The sequence below is a fragment of the Leucopleurus acutus genome (assembly GCF_964270905.1).
Source record: "Leucopleurus acutus genome assembly, chromosome: 3".
Taxonomy (NCBI): Eukaryota; Metazoa; Chordata; class Mammalia; order Artiodactyla; family Delphinidae; genus Leucopleurus; species Leucopleurus acutus.
Genome location: NC_139145.1, coordinates 17,683,674 through 17,705,276, shown reverse-complemented (window position 1 = coordinate 17,705,276; position 21,603 = coordinate 17,683,674). Strand labels below are relative to the sequence as shown.

The 21,603-nt window shown below is 42.0% G+C and overlaps 1 protein-coding gene across 1 annotated transcript in view; it reads left to right on the top strand.

Moving 5' to 3' along the window:
• The window catches only part of RNF130 (ring finger protein 130), a 108,166-nt gene extending 87,787 nt beyond the window's left edge, over positions 1-20,379 (top strand). The window contains exons 6-9 of the mRNA XM_082837156.1: positions 7,728-7,824; positions 9,568-9,772; positions 12,981-13,074; positions 20,204-20,379. Coding sequence (XP_082693282.1) covers positions 7,728-7,824; positions 9,568-9,772; positions 12,981-13,074; positions 20,204-20,219 — 412 coding nt within the window. The 3' untranslated portion in view covers positions 20,220-20,379. The remainder of the gene's footprint in view (positions 1-7,727; positions 7,825-9,567; positions 9,773-12,980; positions 13,075-20,203) is intronic.
• Positions 20,380-21,603: the final 1,224 nt, after the last annotated feature.

Here is a 21,603-nt window from a genome sequence, read left to right as displayed (position 1 = left end):
TCATCATTCTGAATTCTTTTTCAGGTAGACTGCCTATTTCCTCTTCATTTGTTAGGTCTGGTGGGTTTTTATCTTGCTCCTTCATCTGCTGTGTGTTTTTCTGTCTTCTCATTTTGCTTATCTTACTGTGTTTGGGGTCTCCTTTTTGCAGGCTGCAGGTTCGTAGTTCCCGTTGTTTTTGGTGTCTGTCCCCAGTGGCTAAAGTTGTTTCAGACGGTTGTATAGGCTTTCTGGTGGAGGGGACTAGTGCCTGTGTTCTGGTGGATGAGGCTGGATCTTGTCTTTCTGGTGGGCAGGTCCACGTCTGGTGGTGTGTTTTGGGGTGTCTGTGAACTTATTATGATTTTAGGCAGCCTCTCTGCTAATGGGTGGGGTTGTGTTCCTGGTTGTGTTCCTGTCTTGCTAGTTGCTTGGCATAGGGTGTCCAGCACTGTAGCTTGCTGGTCGTTGAGTGAAGCTGGGTGCTGGTGTTGAGATGGAGATCTCTGGGAGATTTTTGCCGTTTGATATTATGTGGAGCTGGGAGGTCTCTTGTGGACCAGTGTCCTGAAGTTGGCTCTCCCACCTCAGAGGCACAGCACTGACTCCTGGCTGCAGCACCAAGAGCCTTTCATCCACACGGCTCAGAATAAAAGGGAGAAAAAGTAGAAAGAGAGAGAGAGAGGGAGAGAGGGAGGGAGAGAGAAAGGAAGAAAGAAAGAGGAAAGAAAGGAAGGAGGGAAGGAAGGAAGCAGGGAAGGAAGGAAGAAAGAAAGAAAAGAAAGAAAGAGGAAAGAGGATAAAATAAAATCAAGTACAATAAAATAAAATAACGTTATTAAAATAAAAAATAATTATTAAGAAAAAAATTTTTTTAAGAAAAAAGCGGACAGATAGAACCCTAGGACAAATGGTGACAGCAAAGCTATACAGACAAATTCTCACATAGAAGCATACACATACACATTCACAAAAAGAGGAAAAGGGGAAAAAATAGTAAATCTTGCTCTCAAAGTCCACCTCCTCAATTTGGGATGATTCGTTGTCTATTCATGTATTCCACAGATGCAGGGTACATCAAGTTGATTGTGGAGCTTTAATCCGCTGCTTCTGAGGCTGCTGGGAGAGATTTCCCTTTCTCTTCTTTGTTCTCACAGCTCCCGGGGCTCAGCTTTGGATTTGGCCCTGCCTCTGCGTGTAGGTCGCCGGAGGGCATCTGTTCTCTGCTCAGACAGGACGGGGTTAAAGGAGCAGCTGCTTCGGGGGCTCTGGCTCACTCAGGCCAGGGGGAGGGAGGGGTGCGGATGCGGGGCGAGCCTGCGGCAGCAGAGGCCGCCGGAACGTTGCACCAGCCTGAGGCACGCCGTGCATTATCCCGGGGAAGTTGTCCCTGGATCCCGGGACCCTGGCAGTGGCGGGCTGCACAGGCTCCCCAGAAGGGAGGTGTGGATAGTGACCTGTGCTCGCACACAGGCTTCTTGGTGGCGGCAGCAGCAGCCTTAGCGTCTCATGCCCGTCTCTGGGGTCCGCGCTGTTAGCCGTGGCTCGTGCCCGTCTCTGGAGCTCCTTTAAGCAGCGCTCTTAATCCCACCAGGAAACAAAGAGGGAAGAAAACGTCTCTTGCCTCTTCGGCAGGTGCAGACTTTTCCCCGGACTCCTTCCCGGCTAACCATGGTGCACTAACCCCCTGCGGGCTGTGTTCACGCTCTCCCTGCGCTCCGACCAAAGCCCAGCCTCAGCTCCCAGCCCCGCCCGCCCCGGCGGGTGAGCAGACAAGCCTCTCGGGCTGGTGAGTGCTGGTCGGCACCGATCCTCTGTGAGGGAATCTCACCGCTTTGCCCTCCGCACCCCTGTTGCTGTGCTCTCTTCCGCGGCACCGAAGCTCCCCGCCTCCGCCACCCGCAGTCTCCGCCCGCAAAGGGGCTTCCTAGTGTATGGAAACTTTTCCTCCTTCACAGCTCCCTCCCACTGGTGCAGGTCCCGTCCCTATTCTTTTGTCTCTGTTTATTATTTTTTTTTTTGCCCTACCCAGGTACGTGGGGAGTTTCTTGCCTTTTGGGAGGTCTGAGGTCTTCTGCCAGTGTTCAGTAGGTGTTCTGTAGGAGTTGTTCCACGTGTAGATGTATTTCTGGTGTATTTGTGGGGAGGAAGGTGATCTCCCCGTCTTACTCTTCCGCCATCTTCCCAATCTCTCCATACCATCTATTGAAGTCTAGAGCTTTGCTTGATCTCAGCCATTTCTATGGCTGCATCTTCCACCAGAGGAGGGGTCTCAACCTTTGTGTTTGTGGTCTGCTTTCCAGTATGAGAATTTGGCAAACTTAACAGCATTTCTATGCACCTGTAATTAGGTCACTGCTCACTTGGTTGTCCTTTATTCCTAGATCCTTGTCTAGACTATACATGCCCACTGCCCCGACTTCCCCTTTTGCTTTGAAGCAGGTTGTAGCTTTCTGTGTTGCACAGCCTCCTCAGCAAAACATTTCACCTAACTGAAATGGTGACAACAGCATGATTCTCAGGTGCAGTAAAGACTAACTTTGCACATCAAGCAACATTTTGTATGACCCAAGTTGACAACTTTTGACCTAGAGCAGGGTCTCTCCACCTGGGCACTGTGGACATTTGGGACCAGATAATTCTTTGTTGGGCAAGTTGGGGTGCTGCCTGTGCATTGTGGGTTATTTAGCCGTATCTTTGGCTCCACTCACTAGGCGCCAATAGCACCCCCCGCACACAGTTCTGACAACCACAGATGTCTCCGGTTGAGAACCACTGACCTAGAGGATGGCTCAACACAAATATTGATCTTTACTTTACTCATCTTTACTCATCTTTATCTTCTCCAAGCCTCTGTTTTCCAGTGGATTCTTCTCAAGTACCTTTGAATTAACTCTAGTGCCGCTACTTGCTTTTTTCCCTCTGCCTGAGATACCCTGCCCTTCCTCTTTTGTCTATAGGTCTTTAAAACTGAGCCGAGGTGTGACTCTGCTATGTCTTCCTTTAGCTCTGGTTGCCAGACAGCTCTGCTACCTCCCTGCCTCCCGTGGGGCTCCAACCAGCCCTCCAGCTGGGCCGGGAGCACTGCTCGGAGCCCCTCTCTTTCCCTGGTCATTTCTCCCTACTCCTCAAGCAGCACATCCAAGGTGTATTCATTCTCCTTAAACACCCTAACTCATCCCTTTATTCCTTACTCTCATCAGGTAACTTCACCATAAATCTCACAGAAAATAATGGCTGTTAGACAGCCGAAATTCTCCCAGCCTGCTGTTCCCAAGCCTTCATGCGTACCTGCCTCCACACCCACCCTTGCAGCCTTCCCTCCCATTAGGATGGAGAGGACAGCCTCCTTGGTTCTAATGTGCTCTTTCAACATAGGCCTCTGTGTGCCAACACCTTCCCTTCCTTGAGGACCTTGCTGTATTGACTATCTGCTCCCTCCAGTTTTTGTTGTTTCTGTCTCTACCCACCAGCATTTCATCATGCTCAAGCATTTTCTATCCAGTTTTTATAATTCTCTTTCAAACCCATCTCCAAAGCTGTACCACTCTACAGCTTCTCCCCTTTACAGCCAGACTCTGGAAAGCATCTGCACTCACTGTCCCTTCTTCCCCTGAGTAAGGGGAGAAGAAAAGCCCAGATGCCTTTGTCTGTCCTTCCTTTTAACAAGCCTATCTCGAGACTGAACTAAGACTTTCTGTAGATAGCAAACCTCTCATGGATTGCTGGCTTTTTGTTGCATGACCTTTACTTTTTACCTTCTGTCATGTTAATTTACTGTGGACAGATGGCAGTTGGCATTGCTTTGGGACCTCATACTTGTGGCAGTTGATTACAGTTGATCATCCTTTGGATGTTAGCCAACACATCTTAGAAACTGGAAAACTGGCACTTTATTTAGGCCTCTTTTATTTAAAGGTCAGCCACAACATGTTTAGTGGTTAAAAATACTTTTCAGAAGTAGAGTTCTGCAGCTTAGATAACCGTATGTCTAAGATGCCACTTCGGGAGCTAAGATGGGTCAGTCATCTGGCTGCTGGCAGAGGCATTACCGTGATGCCCCCTCCTCAGAGGGAGGGCCTGTTTCAACATTGTCTGCTGCCAGTCCCAGTTCAGGGAAAAGAGTTCTTTCCTCTGACCTTTAATAATCCTGGATCCTTTTATATTTGCCAGGTTCTTGCACGGCACCAACAGGCTGCAGAACTGTGAAAACAACTCACCCTCAATGTAGACTCCTCACCCCACCCCCAGCCGTTGTTCTGATCACTCTAGCTTATGGTGTACGTAGGAAGTGGAAGAGTGGGAAAGCAGCGTATTTCAGTATTATTGGTTTGGTTCCTTTTATGTTCTATACACTTCACATTCTGTATCCCAAAGTATTTCTAATAGGAATAAAGGACTTTTGTTGAAGCTCTGATACGCTTATCCTTTTCACGTTTCACTGTTCCTCAGCACATCACCTGCTTTCCATTCCCGTACACCACTCAGCCCTAAATATGTTGGGCCCTTTTCTGCTTTTATGTGCATTTTTATTATTCAAGTCTTCTATAAAAATGAGAAGGGGGCTTCTTTTCAAGGTCTGGCTGGCCCCAGCTGCCGCCCTCTGAGGTGTCTGTGCATGCTTGTGGTATGTCTGCAAGCTTGTAAGAGGTCACTCTGGTGCTGGCCATGCTGGGACCTGAGGCACACCAAGTGTTCTGACCACGTATCAGGATATCATGTGAAATGTTGACGTTACTCTGCCTGAATGTATATTTAATGACACCTTTCATCTGCATGTCCTTGGTGCCTTTTCTAAGTTTTTCACTTACTGCTCCAAACAGCTTCACAAGATAGATGGCAGGCAACCTTTCCCACTGCGACCCAAACCCGCAGTGTTCAGATGAGACAGCTGGGAGTCAGAAAGGGCAGTTTGTCAAGGCTCAGAGTGTTGTAGTAGCAGAACTTTCCCTAGGAGGAAGGGAAGGCCATGTGGAGTTGGTAAAACAGTAGACCTGAGAAGATAGAAGCAAGAGGTAAAAAGGATGGGTGACAAAGAAGCAACGAGTACAGGGCAGCTCTTCACCACAATTCTGTCAGTGACCTGAAGCAGAGTGATAGGCATGTGTCGGAAGGGCCAGTAGGTGAAGACAAACATTGTCGGGTTTTGTTTTCAGAAGAGGGAGATGTGCTGTGGGAATCGGACTGATGGTCTCTGGGCCAGGTGCAGGAGCTGGGAACCTGGAAAGACAGCACAGATGGAGGAGGGAGTGTGGGAGGGAGGGAGGGATGGATCACTGGCTGGGCTGGGGACAGGGGGTAGGAAAGCCAAGGGGTAAACAGATAGTCAAAAGGAAAAGTTATTTTTTTATGAAAGAAAATATTTCTTTGTGATTTTGAGTTAGCTAAGGAGGGGAGGCTTTCTTTCTCAGCTTGTCCCTAGAAAACCAGTTAGTCTTTGTTTTCCTTCATTACAGTGCCCCACAGCAGGGGACCAGATACTTTCTTTTAGATCAGCAAACCTACAAGGAAACAATTAAGAACCCAACATAAGAGAAATCCATTTATAACTAAGGTTAAAGGAACAGATAAATAGAGAACACTCAACTTATGCAGCTTTAAAGATTAAATATAGGATTATATTAAATATAGGATTATACCATTTTGTTCCTTTCTGAATAACCAGTAATAGAAGAGACCAGACAATAAGAAAAGGGGAAAGCAAAAACGCTGGTAAGAGTGGGAAGGTGAAAGCCAGGCCACCGCTGCTGGCTTAAACCAAGGTCTCCACAAACAGCCGGCTCAAGTCAGCTGCCCCACACCAAAGCAGCTGCATCAGAGATCACAAAACCTTATCTCTTCTGTCACCTGCCAGCTGGCCAAAGTCCATTGTCCACACTACATAGAACTGGCTTAGAGAACCTTCCCAGCCACCCAACACTAACCAAACCCTCAGTGGTCCATAGGCCTTTCAAAAAGTATGCCAGATATTAGGCAGATGCACCCTTGCAAGGGGGAGGATCTGTCATTTATGTCAGACCTAAAGGGTATGTATCTTCAAAAAGGACTAGAGGTCTTGTTCTAGTCTTTGTTAGGCCACAGCCAGCACTGGCACAGTTCACAGCTGCTGGGGAGTAAACCCCACATCTGAGAACACACCCTCGGTGGAGCCCTGTGGTAAGGAGCCTTCATCTCCCTTTTGGAGTACACTCATACTTGGATGCAAGGAACAGGAAACAGACGTGACAGTGCATTGTGTATACTGAATGAATTTAGGTCTTGCCTATGGTTTGATGACTTTCACCTCTTAAGTAAAAACCTTCAGTTTTAAATAAAAGCCTCCAAGGATGATGAGGTTCTGGTTCATTGCATTATCTGTAAATTTCAGACTAGATGAATATATTTAATTGTCAAGATTTTTATTCTTACCCCAAAGAAATGGGTACAAGGCTACCAAGTGATGTTAGGTTGTTTGGGTTGAAGCTGTAAGCATGAATGTTTCTTCCAAATCCCAATTTAAAAAGTGAGTTTTCTAGATCTCCTACTTTTTAAAATCAAAACTTCATTTTAAAACAGGTGTATATAACTGCTTATAAGTTATATATAAATTATACATTAACAAAGTTTAAAAGGCATACCATGGTTCAATTTGATATCTTTCTCAAAATTTATTCTGGCTTATCCGAACACTCTGATTATAGTGCTTCCAAAGGTGCCTGGAACATCTGTCCTGGCACCTGCCCCTGCCTCTGCTTGGCCAGGACTCTGGGGCTTCCGTGTGGCCTCATTTCAGGTTCTCAGAGCTACCATGGAGAGGTACTTGAGCTTGAGAAATGATGTCAACAGCTCCTTCACAATCTTTTCTCCTTTCCAAAGGACACAGGCATCTTTTTCAAGAATGCAAAACCGTCCATGATTTATTTCCAGTCACAAGGATGTGACTTTCTGCTTTCTGGAATAAGAGAGAAAATCACCCATCCTCTCTCTCCCTTCAACATTTCAACTGGAAATTGCTACTAAATGTTATCTGATCCTTAAGCACAGAGCATCCCTAAAAATACTTCCAACCACCCAATGTTTATAACTTTACAAACATTTAACCTGGGTTGCTTAGAAGTCTTTTTAAATAATATTTTAAATGACATTTAAACAGAGGTCCATGAAACTAATTATATAGAGAACTCTTCATTTTAACTTCTGGTTAATATTTTCTTGAAATTCTATTTCTACTTTAGATATTATTGAAAACAACTGATTTATAACGTATAATTCATTATCTTCATTGTTAATAAATTTCCTACTTTTCCTCAAACCTTTTTTGGAATTTGGTGGAGTAAAAACACCAAACAGCCAAATACTACGTATCAGTACTCATTATACAGTGCTATCAACATACAAGATTGGATTCAGCTTGCCAGCTCATTCAGCTATCAACATACAAGATTGGATTCAGATTGCCAGCTCAATTTTAATACATCCCCAATATCTGTCTCTTGGTACCAAACAGACTAACTAAAAATTCCATTTCTTTACATTTTGGCCTAGGAGTTTTTTAGTATATAATTTGTGATATAATTCTCCATTTTTTTTATAGGCATGTTTTCCACAAATCCAGCTCAATTTCCACAAATGCCAGCTCAATTTTAATACATTCCCAATATTTGTCTCTTGGTACCAAACAGACTAACTAAAAATTCCATTTCTTTACATTTTGGCCTAGGAGTTTTTTAGTATATAATTTGTGATATAATTCTCCATTTTTTTTATAGGCATGTTTTCCACAAATCCTGCGTGGATCCCTGGCTTAGTGAACATTGTACCTGTCCTATGTGCAAACTTAATATTTTGAAGGCCCTGGGAATTGTGGTATGTTTCCTATTTTGTTAATACATTTGTGTAGTGTTATCTCTAAGCATAACATAACATAGCACAAGTGGATGGTTAAAAGTCTCACAAGAAAACACTGGCTTTCTCTGCCAGATAATCCTGTTAGTCCAACACTGCCTTTTTTCCCACATTACTTAAAGTCCAGCCCACCTCAGGGAACTTCTGGAAGAGCAGATAAAGAACTGTGCTAGTCCACTTTACAGCCTGCTTCTGTTGGGTGGTGGATGTGTGATGAAGAACTGAGGTAGAGAGAAGGACGTGATTTTCCTCTATTCCAATATTTTTTTTTTTTAAGGAATAGAATGTAGACTTTTAACTCTGGTCCAATAGTAATTTTTTCTGCATTCAGCATGGTATAAAACTATGTCATCACTTATGTTCCTTCCTCTTAAATTTGGCTTTGCTCTCCTGGGCGATGGTAATTGCAGTCAGTGAAGGTGGGCAGTGCCAGCCCTGGGCAGACCTTTGACAGCTGGGCAGGGGTTTTGGTTGGGTGCCGGCCACATAGGGCACTTCAGCCCTGGCCAGGAGAGTCAGCACTGACTAACTGAGGACCTTGGAGACTTCCTGCAGTTCCTTCCTTAAGAGAAGTGTATGTCCAGGATTATTGCTTTTTAGAGGAAAGTGAAATACTTTCTGGTCTCATAAAAGAGTGAATGAATAATCTCCATATAGAGAGGAAAGTTTATTTTGACCCAACAGATGAATTCCTTGTTTTAGCTTTACAGATCTAAGTAGTCCTATTTGAAATATGTTATCAGATGACAGTTTAGATGTAATCTAGTTAGATAGTGATGCCCCATTTCTCCTCCATCTCCAGAGATCACATCAGTGATGTTGTAGTTTCTTCACCTCTTCACCATTGACACTGGCCTAGGTAATTCCTTCTGGTGAGGGCCGTCCTTGAGACTGTCTAGCAGCATCCCTGGCCTTTCATATCCACTTTTTAGTTGGTAGGCTTTGACCCCACAGCAGCTCTGTACCTTTTCTTCAGCATTAGATGCTTAGGTTTTTTTTGTTGTTGTTGTTGCACTGGGTCTTAGTTGTGACAGGCGGGCTCCTTAGTTGTGGCATGCGAACTCTTAGTTGCGACATGCATGTGGGATCTAGTTCCCGTACCAGGAATCGAACCCAGGCCCCCTGCATTGGGAGCGCAGAGTCTTAACCACGGTGGCCCCAGGGAAGTCCCAATGCTTAGGTTTTGAAACATAGTTTTCTTAGAGTTCAAAGGTCTTTTCAATGTTGATCTGCTCTTGGTTGTATGCTTTACTTATGTTTAAAGATAGAAGATATTTAAAAACTGACTAGCAGATAGATGGGGGTATTACAGAGAAGTTAATAGGGTGAAAGGATATTTTATGTTACCTGTATTAACATACGAGCCAGTGATACACTGCACTGTTTGTCAGCTTTATAATAATCCTTCTGCCTGTGAGCCATGTCCACAAAAGGTTGTCACTTTATAAAGATGAAGTGTTTAATTTTCTCAGTTCTGCAATGGATTTTGGCTTTCCTTAGTACCATTTTGTGGAAGAAATCATCTGTTTCTTTTAAATAAAAATTCTTGGAATTAGAGTGGAAGGTGTAGATGGGGAGAGAAATGAGAGGAAATCACCTGGAAAAAACTTGGTAAAGTCTTTGCAACAGGATGTCAAACATTTAGAATTGTATAAAACGATTTGTTAATCTTACAAGTACTTTTAATCTGGAAATATTTTGCAGCCAAATTTGCCATGTACTGATAACGTAGCATTTGATATGGAAAGGCTCACCAGAACCCAAGCAGTTAACCGAAGATCAGCCCTAGGTGACCTCGCCAGTGACAACTCCCTTGGCCTCGAGCCACTTCGAACTTCGGGGATCTCGCCTCTTCCTCAGGATGGGGATCTCACTCCTAGAACAGGAGAGATCAACATCGCAGTAACAAGTAAGTGGGACCTGCGCCCAGGGCACAGGACAGATTTGCTGCTGGTATTTGATGTGTGGTGGAGAGTTGAGGCAATCACCAGGGATAGTGACTTAGTCTGTAACTGAGAAAGTAATGGTTACTTTTGTTAAAACAGATATTTGGAATAACAAAACTTCCTTTATAGTAAGAAGCTTGTGTACTTGTGTGTAGTTAATAGGAATAGTTGCCATTTGATGACTAGCTGATCAGAGGTTTGTCTTAATAGCTGTTTATAAGCCTGATTTGAAACGATTGCATTGCAGACAGGGATATAAGGTAGGACGTCAGCAGCATCTCAGTGAGCACTGTGAGCACCAGTGGTCTCTAGTACCTAGGCTGCAGGCAACCTAGTAAAAAACTAATCCAGAATTTGAACCTAAAAATTCAGTTGAGATGGCCAGCTGCTGCTCACTCTATTTTACACTTTTATGAAATTTGGTGTCTTAGCACTTACCTCTTTGGTATAATTGTACAAGAAGTGTGAGAAGACCCAAAAGGTAATCTACTTTTAAAATATGCTCTGGGCTAATTATGAACGTCATGATTGTTGAACTGTTGACGAGAAGAAAAAAAAAATGCTCTGAGTGTTTTGATGGCCTTGCCAAAGTATGAGTGGGCTGGCAGGCGTGCGAGTGGGCCTCGTGGACATTCACCCCGTAACAAGCCAGCTGTTTTCAATCCATTCTTTATGTGTTACTTTCATCTAACAACCTTTCACCCCATCTTCCTCGTCATCACCCTGGTGCTGCCTTTTTCAGTATATCTGTTGCTTACCTATAGCTTCGAGCCCTAACCCTAATGGGACTCCTCTCAACTCTGGGAGTCAGTAAAATGGATAAAGCTGTTAAAAAGAGTTTTCCCTTAAATAGTAAGACTTGTGTGGTCTATTCAATTGAAGTATACGTGATCTTAACTAACCAAAAATTATTGTTAGAAAATGATTTCCCAAGTTTTATTTTCTCATTTTCTAAACTCAAGGAGACTTCATTCAGTTATAAAATAAGTAAAACTATTCTTTGATACAATTTGACTGATTTCTTACCATTTACCAATGGTTTGTTTTAACAGCATTTCATGTTGTCCTGCTTTGACATTTAGGTTTTATGGGCTAGATTTTTAAAAATTGATCTAGTAGTAATAAAGGAGACAAAGGTTGTCTGTTTACTAATGAGTTTTTGGTAGGTCCTTCATTGATCGACATTTATTGAGCACCTACTACTACATAAAGTACTGATCCCATTATATTTTATATAGAAATATCCTTTCAAAATCTTATGTTTTGATGATAAAAATATTACTTCATGTATCAAATTAATCACCTTCAGCAGAATTTGTACATGTTAATAAATAAAACTCATGCGGTTAAATTAGACCAAAGCTACCTCTACTTTAACATCAAAGCTCTGTAGTGCCATAGTAACCACAGTGCGTTCAACCAGCATCCACTGTTTGCAAGGCACTGTGCTAACTACACACTGAGGAGAACAGAGGTGACCGAGATCCCAGCTGCAGTAGGTTGGTGCTAAAATACCTCTGGGCCCATCGGGTATTATTACAACAGTGTTTACTTCTTTTTGGTTACTAATTTTTATAACTGAAATGCCATGCATGTATGGATGCTATATTCAAATTGGAAACATAGACATAATTGAAGTTCTAAAAGTTAGTCTGCTTATCATGTATAAAAGTCTAAGAAGAAAAAAATAAAGAATGCTATGTTAAGCTTCTTGAAATTGATTATCAGCCATCTCTTAATTTTTTTTAAATGCCAGTATATATTTTTTCTAACTTAAAATATATGTGGGTAAAAATGGTGGATTTTGCATGGGTTCTTCAATGTTTATTTTGACTTAAATAAAAACCTTGTAAATTCACTCTATTGATGAGGAATTTGTATTCCAAGAAGCAGTGGCTGCACTGTTATCTAAAATGAAAGAGTTTGCTGTGCATTTTAATAATGTAAACCAAGGTGGGCAGAGAAATGCGCATAGAACAACTCAGCATCCTGGAATCCTGAAGAACAGTTCTTCTTAACCTTTTGAAGATCACAACCTTTAAAATTCAGTGAAAGTATAATAACCTTTTTCTAGAAAAATTCCTAGGCACACACAGTTTTGCATAGATGTAGGATTCATGAAAACCAGATTAAGAAACGCCCATGTTATACAAAGCTTTCGCATATAAACATTTGGCATTCCAAGTATAAATTTCTTCTCTGCATTATTGCAGATGTATAGGGAACTTTACTGTGTAACACTTTGTTAAACCAGCCCTAGTTTGTTTATATTTTAGGAAATATAGTTAAGACTTTTTAGGAAGTCAGATTGGTTCTCAGGTTATTTTTGTGGTTCTCAGTAAGTACAGTTTTTGGAATGTTACCTTGATGATACAGAGTTTGAAAACTTAAGGGAAAATATTAACCTATTTCCTGGATCTAGAGAGAAACTAGATAGAAACCTTTAGAGTTCTGTGTACCAGAGGTTTTCAACTCTTTGATGAGCCAAGAGTTGGAATAACCTACCCTTTCTACTTCTGTTTAATAAAGCCAGAACAGCCAGTGCCGCTTCCCAGCAGTGGGGTTGTGAAGGGTAGTTCTTTTCTTTGCAGGAGACACCAATAAGATGTCCTTTTTAAATAAAGACTATAAGTAAACCCACTCATAAGCAAAAAGAATATAGATGTGAATGCCATGGAAGGCCAGCCCACAGACTGCTTGGAGTACCCACGAGATCTTTGGGAACCACTGCTCCATATTTCTAAGCCTTTCTTTAAGAATGAGGGACACAGCCATGCAGAAGTGACAAAATGAAGAAAGAAAGGTTATAAGTATGGCTAGTCCACTTTACTGTCATTTAAATTAACAATTTTTAAAACCTATGTCCATGTGCGATTTTATATACATCTTTTTACTACATACTTTTTGGTGGCCACACTTCTCACAAACCTCAGGACTTTTAACTGGAAGAAATGTTTGGGCCATGCTTTCCTTGCAGCTTTCACCACTACTTCCACTAACCTTCTCCGCTTAGTAGCTCTCTGGCAAACCTCCTCCTGCTTCACTTCCTTGGGCCAGTCTTGGCTTACACCTCCGTTGACGTCTGCTTCGTTGCATTTGAGGGAAATGTTGACATCGATTTGACATAAGCCTTCTCCCCAGAGTGATTTCCTCCCTTTCCTTTGTCAACAGAAGAATGGTTTATTATTGCCAGTTTTGGCCTCCTCAGTGCTCTCACACTCTGCTACATGATCATCAGAGCCACAGCTAGCTTGAATGCTAATGAGTAAGTAACCAATTGTTTCTTGGATTGCATGTGCCAGATGATCCCAAGAGAATATGTAATTTTCATAAAGATCATGAGAATTGCCTTCTACCAATTTCATACTGATCCTGATGGGATCATACTTAGGAAAATAGTTTATTTCATGAACAGTAACACTGATTGGGAGTTCACCTTGCTCAGCAACAACTGCTCACTTTAGAAAAGATCTCAGGGCTTTCATTAGCCACAAGCTTAGAATAAATCAACAATGGAACAAATGCCAAGGGAACCAATACAGTCGTAGTATTTGGAGAATGCCCGTGTCCTAATCATAGACAGGATTAGCCCCACTTCGCTGTGTGCTTATCAGACTTTACCTGGAGTCTTATCTACTTAGCTTTTGGTGGAATACTGGCACCCTGGCCTATGGTCAAAGGAACATGGATGTTTAACCTGCAAGAAAGAAGCAGTCAGAAAGACCTGTGACTTCCAAATATTAGAAAGACTGTCAGGAGAAAAAGAAAATAAGCATAAACTATATTTCCATAGGACAAAATGAGGACCAAAGGGTAGGTTACAGGAAGGCAAAATTTCGCCTTGGTTAAAAGAAGAACATCTGTCAGCAAGGCTGTTTACCAGTGAGATGGTTTGCCGTTGGGGTAGGGAGTGCTCAGGACTAAGAATGCAGGCGGAAGGAAGCTGGGTGTTGTCAAGGCTGTTGTCGGTAAAACGTTTTTCAGAGGATGGAAAATTGGGCTGGGTAACAGTTGAGGTCCATTTTGATCCAATGGTTTTCCAAGAGTAGCTTTCCATGGGGGTAAGATAAAGAAAAGGTTTTATTGGCTTTATTTATTTTGCTTTAAATTTTTGGCATTTACTGTAGGATACTATTCAGTCCTTTCTTTTAAGGAGTATTCATGAAAACTAATTCAAGATGAAAGCATCCCTGGGACACTGCCCAAATTTGAACCTGAATTGGTAGAATTCCTGTGCTCTCTATATTCAGTTATGTCCTGGCATTTTAATTGATTGATAACAACCAACCAAGCTCATTTAATTGATTTAATTAAATACTCATAGTCCAACTGTAGAAACAATGGGCAAGTAACCTCCACTTCCAGTGACATGATTTTATTACCTCTAACCTGATCTTTTGGCTAGATACTTGTAAGAAGTACCCTTTGGCATCCTTGACATATTATATATTGGGAGGATGTCATGTCAGTTGGCATTCTTCAACCTGCAGATAAATAGCCTCAGCCTCATCCAGCAGGTCAACAGCTAGCTGCTTCTGTTGGGCCCACCTGATGCAGTTTTACTTCAACATAGCGCAATGTTAATTGCCCAGATTCTGGAGTCAGGCATACCTGGACTTGACTCCCTGCTCCTCCATATTTTTCTTGTGAGGCCTAGGCAGTTATATTTATCTGAAGCTTATTTTAGTCATCCATAAAACAAGAAGTTAGGAGTACATCATAGGGTTGTTGTGAGAATTAGCATATAAAGTGCTTAGCACAGTGCCTCGTACATAATAAGTGCTCAATAAATGTTAGCCAAAACAATTCCTCTGCAATTCTTTCAGAGTTCTATGAATAAGATGGCCATCTGCCTTTATCCTTTGGCAAATGAGTTTAATTTTCTTCCATGAAGTAGAATACCGAATCGTAAGAGCTCATGAGTACCTGTAATGCAAACCTCAGTTTGGAGAGAAATATTTATTTCACCTGCAGTCACCTCTTTTGTTTACTCCCATACCAACCCATCAAACTAGATGATAATGTAAGCCCACTTCTTTAAAATTTCACAAAAGAGTGAAAACAAATCACAGCAAGTAGCTGCACACTGGGCACTTTTAGAGAATTATTAAGTAATTTAGTAGTCACCTTACTGCCACTCAGAATCAGCCAGGTGCTCAGTCCATGTATCAGATATTTTAGAGAATGCTCAATAGACATGTTACCTATTGTAAGTTAGAGTTCCGCTCATAAATGCCTGCATGACTCAGAATCTAAGTCATAGATCTTAGATCCATGTCTTAGTCCATCCCTTCTCCCATTAGCCTTTGTAGAGGGTTGATACTACAATTGTTCATTTGACTATTATTTCTGTGCCTTCAGTCAAAACCACTCTGAAGGACAATTTCCATGATTCCATTTAGAGAGAGAAATTGAGAGAGAGAGAGGGAGGGGGAGAGAGAGAGAGAAACAGAGAGAGAGAGAGAGAGAGAGAGAGTGTGTGTGTGTGTGTGTGTGTGTGTGTGTGTATACACACACATATGGATGCATGAAAGGATGGTCACCAAAATATTAATGGTGATTATCTTAATGTAGTACAATTTTGGGTGATGTTTTGCTCTCCTGTTGTGCTTTTATGTGTTGATTTTTTTTGTGACTGTAATTACTTAATTTTTTTAAAGACCCTTTTAATTGTAGGGGATAAAAAAAATAATAGCCAGGAACTCCCTGGTGGTCCAATGGTTAGCACTCTGCACTTCCACTGCCAGGGTCTTGGGTTCGATCCTTGGTCTGGGAACTAAGATCCCACAAGCCGTGCAGTGCAGCCAAAAAAAAAAAAAAAGATAGCCACTCTTACTCAATGTCTCTTTCCCAAAAATGTTGATGAAAAATTCCTGTGTGGTTTAATTCCGGAGAAAAGTTTATTTTAGCAGATAAATTTATAATTATTCTTCATTAATGAAGTCTTTGAAATCTATCTTACCTTTTAACTTTTACCAAAAAATTACAATCAAAGTGAGATTGCCTTTTCAATTTAATTGCTCTGTTTCAATTTTCTGGGTAACCTCATCCATTTGTAAGATAGTCTTCTGTATAAATAGATTCTATCTTTTCACATTTTAATGATTTGTCTGGAAATTAGTAGTAAATTCCACCTTATGCTTTCTATCTACTGTTATAGTTTACTTTTCTGACAGTGTTACACTGATTGTATTGTGATGTCAATAAGACCTTGACCCAGTCTAGTCACTGGTGAAACCCTGTGGGCAAGATGAAGCAGTACTGGCCATATATAAAGGCAGGGCTGCGGAACCCAGGCAGGTCCAGGCCTCCATGGGTTGCTGCTCCACTAGGGGTGAAAGCACTCCGCCTCCCTCACTACGCTCTGCGTGTTCACTCAGGGCCTAACTCAGAGATCAATGAAAAGTCCATGTACCTGGGGTCACCCCCTTCTATCGTGATGAAATACTATTTATGTAAGTACTCAACCATGACTACAAACAAATCTACTGAATTTTGAGACTTTGCAAATTTAAACAGGATAGTAGTCAAAGAGGCAAATAAATGTAAGTTAAATATATTTATACATATTAGCTTCCCTAACACTTGTTGTACCTAAGTAAGCAACATTATTGAACTTCAGTTCCCAGAGGAGGTTTTCTGCTCTACTTCATTATTCAAGTAAACCTTGTTAAATCCCAACATTTACCAGCTTACATTTATATAAATCCATTTTTCCCTCAACATAAAAAAGTAAATGTTTATTTGAAAAATAATATTTGTTTTTATTTGAGGAACAAGTTATAAGATATGTGGATGATGTAGGAGAGATTTTGAGTCAAATGGGAGGTTCAGCTAGGTATTCTCTACAGCCCTTTCTTAGTTCCTGGATTCTGATGCATAGAAATCATGTTCTGAGATTTGCAGAGGATTGTAGCCCAGGCATTCAAGATTCAGAACAGTCACAGGAGGAGGAAATGAATCTGATGTGGTTAACTTGATGAAATAACTGGAACAAATATGAAATCCTGTAGCATAACTGAAGACCAAGAAGCCCTAGCTCTGCGGCAGGTCATTGGGCTTCAGTTGTCCACACCAGTGTTCCCCTTCAGCTGTCCTCCTCTGAGGTTAGTGGTAGAAATTTTTAAGCCAGGTCAAAGGAACTGATGTTTCTATTTTACTCTCTACTCAATATTTCTGAATTGTTTTGCTCGGACTCTTTAATAGGAACGTTGACATATTTCAGTATGAAAGAGTCTGAAAACGTAATCATTTCTATCTTAGGGATGCTTACCTTAGAGGAGACTGGGGTGATGTAAGAGGTGTCCCCAGGTATTTGGAGGACCGCCAAAGATGAGAACAGCTACTGTTTATTGTATGCCTACCAAGAAATTACTCTTGTTTTGGGCTCTGTTACTACCCACATTGCCCCATTTAATACTCATAATGGTCCTGTGGTGACTAGCCAGTGCATACAGAGGGTGATACTTACTGTGTAGCTCTGGAGATATCTACAGGGAGGTAGATTTCCATTTCATGTAAGAAAGAACTTCCTGCCAGTCAGAATTGTCCATCCCTGACATGGGCTGTGTTGAAAGCTAATGAGCTTGCTGGGACCTGCGTATTCAGACAGAAGTTACAAGGCTGAGCTGTTTGGAGGCAGATCCTGAGTCAGGTAGAAGTTCTAAGACTCCTTCTAGTTCTCAGAGTTCCTCTTGAATTGTCTGTCCTAAATGGTCCCTTCCTAGGAGAGATCAGAGCCCAAGGAGAGGGGTAGGGGTCTCTGCTGGCTGCCTCTTTTAGAACCTTCAGGGTCAAAAGCAATGTTTTGTTTGTTTGTTTGTTTTTAACTTATTTATTTTTGGCTGAGTTGGGTCTTTGTTGCTGCGCGCCAGCTTTCTCTAGTTGTGGTGAGTGGGGGCTACTCTTCGTTGCAGTGTGCGGGCTTCTCACTGCAGTGGCTTCTCTTGTTGTGGAGCACAGGCTCTAGGTGTGTGGGCTTCAGTAGTTGTGGCTCGCAGGCTCTAGAGCACATGCATGCTCAGCAGTTGTAGCACTCGGGCTTAGTTGCTCCACTGCATGTGGGATCTTCCCAGACCAGGGCTCGAACCCATGTCCCCTGCATTGGCAGGTGGATTCTTAACCACTGTGCCACCAGGGAAGTCCAAAAGCAATGTTTTTAAAACTCTTTTTTTAACCATCTCCTACTGTAAGAAATACATTTTATATTTTGACCGTGCCCCCACATGTATAACTGAAACAGAAGTTCCACAGACATTTTCCTTACTGCATCAGTATTCTCTGATCTATTCTTCTCTGTGCTTTTTTGTTGTGTTGTTGTTAATGTTGGTCATGAACTCCTGCATTGATTTTATGATCCATTAATAGGTTACAGCCTGCAGTTTGAGAAACACTGATCTAAAGATTTTTGAATTTTTAGTTTTCAACCTAAAAACTTTTGCTCACACTAGCACACATCTCTGATTGTTTATTTTCCTGAGACAGCCTTTTTTGTAGCAATACCAGGAAAGATTTGCCCCCAGTTTGATCATGAATACTCTTCTTTGTCTTAGTATTTAGTTCTTTTAGCCACTCTGAGCCTGAGATATATACACAGAGGAGTACCCTGAGGCCCAGAGGGGCTGAGTGACCCCCAAGAAATGCCATAGGAAGAAGGGCATGGGATTCAAGCCCAGTATTTCTGGTTCCAACTCTTTCCTTTACACTGCTTGTCTTTGACTACTCCAGAGAGCCGTTTAAGGGCTCCAAATAATGCGGATGAAAAAGATAAATTTGGTTTTCTAAAAACATGGTGACAAAAAGAAGATTACAGCAGCAGAAGCCTTGACTGGACTTCTGTCTTTGACAGTGGTCAATCTTTCACTTTTCAGAAGTGCCTTTAATGTTTGGCTGCATAGTTGTTTATAATTTCTTAGGCAGAAAAAAAAAAGTAAGCTTAAAAATCTTTATTTGCCCATTGAAAGTCCTATATCCAGTTTTTCAGAGGAAATGTTATAAGAACAATGTGTTGTCTTAAATATGACCTACAATAAACAAGTGTAGAGCCCTGTTTGCAGTTTCTGTGAATGGCCTTCATACCCAGCCTTTCATTCATTAGGCACCATCTCCCCAGTGTTTGAGGCACCAGGCCTTGCCCTGCAGGAGCCCTGGGGAAAGGGAAGGGGGCTGCACTGCTCAGTGCTCTGCACTGCGGTGCTGGTTGAAGTGACGGAAGAGCCAGGGAGTACCTGCGGACCCAGCACAAGATGACAGGAGTATCACACAGACACAGGGGAACTGCTACTTTTGCCCTGAGGGAGTTGAAAAAGGCTTCCTGGAGGGAGTGACTTAGAAATCAGGCCAGGCATAATTAAAGCACAAGGTGGGAAAAAGCAGAGCAGGTTCAGGGAGTTGTGTGGTTTGACGTGTCTGCTGTAGGTGGTGGTGACAGTAGGCAGACTACAGAATTTGGACTGTTTTTTTGTAACTAGCAGGTGATATCTAAGGCTTTTCAGCAAAAAGAAAATTGCTGATGGCTGAGAAGTTGCTTTCATGGTAGAGACTGGAAGCAAGAAGGTAGGTTAGGTGAAAATACAGAGCTGAAGGAGAAAGTCAGGATGATGGGGAGGAGATAAAACAGGAGATGCTGGAGAGTTGTATGTTGACCAAAGATTAAGAGGTTTGAAGTATGGGTCTGGAATTCTGCCGGGAAAAAAGAGAGCAGAATTGAAGATATGATGTGGGAACCATAGAAATGAACCAGATTCTGTAAGGGTTCAGGAACTAGGGCAGTCCCACAGTGCCAGGCTGCAGAGGGGGCAGCATTAGCCTGAGGGTAATGCAGGAAACTTCCAAAGATGTCAGGTACCTTCAGGCACCTGATTTAGGGACACACACACACACACACACACACGCACGCACGCACATAAAATCTGGGGAATTCCTGTAAGAAAGCCTTACATCCCTGGGAGTCTGTACTCCTCAAATCTTACTTCAAAATAAATAATGACATATTTGTTTGAGGTATAAAGCAGGAGCATATTGTAAAGACAGCAGCTACAGATTTCAGGGCACTCAGCATTTAGAACATGTGTTCAAACCAGGAAAAGTTGTAAATTGTACCACAGTTGTCCCTGCATTTTTAAACAAAGTGCTGTTAATCTGTACTTTTCCCTGCCTTCCTTTTGGAAGTACTAACACACTTTTAAGTGACTGAGCCACTTGACCTCAGATCTGTATCTGCTGAGTTCAGGAAAATGCTAGTGACTTACTGGCTTTACCCAATTGGTCTGGGAAATACTTGGGGACAACCCCAGGCCACCATTCAGTTAGGATTACTTTCTCTGTTATTTTAAAACATTGACAACTACCCGTTAACTAATTCTTGACCTCTCTTTTTTCCTTTTATTCCATAGGGTAGAATGGTTTTGAAGAAGGAAAAGAATGCTTTCTGACTGATTGCCTTGAGGGAAAAAAGAACCTATTTTTGTGCATCATTTACCAATCATGCCACACAAGCATTTATTTTTAGTACATTTTATTTTTTCATAAAATTGCTAATGCCAAAGCTTTGTATTAAAATAAATAAATAATAAAATTAAAAGACTGTGTTGTTGCGTGTTATTCACCCACTTGTGTTTGGAAGGCTGATTTGGAGATCACATACCCAAAGTTCATTTGTGTGTGTTTCAGAGACAGAACATGCTCGTACTCCCCAGGGGAGGAACAGTGATGCTGTTTCTTTTGGTCTTTTCACATTGGCTCCTGTTGTGCCCAGGTAGGACCCAAGTGTGGGGACATCCTGTGTGGTGATGCTCCCTTGGGCCCTGAACTGAGTTGCTCCATTTTGTTTTCTTCAAGGTCGCCATTCACTCTCTGATAATTTCTTGTTCCTTTGTCGGTGGTTGATCTGACTCCTCTAGAACGTCAGCTCCACAGCCACAGGGACATTTAACTGTGTCACTTGCCACTGTATCTCTGGTACCTAGTAGAGTACTTTGCACATAGTAAGTGCTCAATAAATATTTGGTGGGCTGAAAGCGTGAGTTTACGAAAAATTTTCCAAAATACATAACTGATTAGTAATAAATTATATCTGTCCGAGATTTTTTTTTATGTAGTTTGTACTGTATTCTTTTAAAAACAGTGAATTCTGAAGTTGGATGAGAGCAATTTTACATGTATAAATGAAGTTTTTTTGCATTACTTGTGAGGAAGATGTTGAAATATTTTATGTTATATGAATCTTATGCTTGAAGGGATTATCAGTATGTGTAAATGTGCCCAACCTTCCACCTCAGCATACCTGAGAGTTGAGAATATTCCCACTAGTAGTAATAGGTCCACTACAGCAGTCAATACTCAAATCAGTAGGGGTTGAAGATTCTTTTCTTTTTTTTATTGAGATATTATTCACATACCATGAAATTTACCCTTTTAAAGGGTAAAGCCACTGCAGTGGTTTTTAGTATGTTCACAAGGTCGTACAACCATCACAACTATCTAATTCCAGAACGTTTTTGTCATCCCAGAAAGAAGCCTCATACCCATTAACAGTAACCTCTCACCCCTGCCAGCCCAAAAACCACTAATCTACTCTATGTGTCTATGGATTTGCCTGTTCAGGACATTTTGTTTGTTTGTTTTGTCTTTGTGGTATGCGGGCCTCTCACTGTTGTGGCCTTTTCCGTTGGGGAGCACAGGCTCCGGATGCGTAGGCTCAGCGGCCATGGCTCACGGGCCTAGCCGGTCCGCGGCATGTGGGATCTTCCTGGACCGGGGCACGAGCCCATGTCCCCTGCATCGGCAGGCGGAC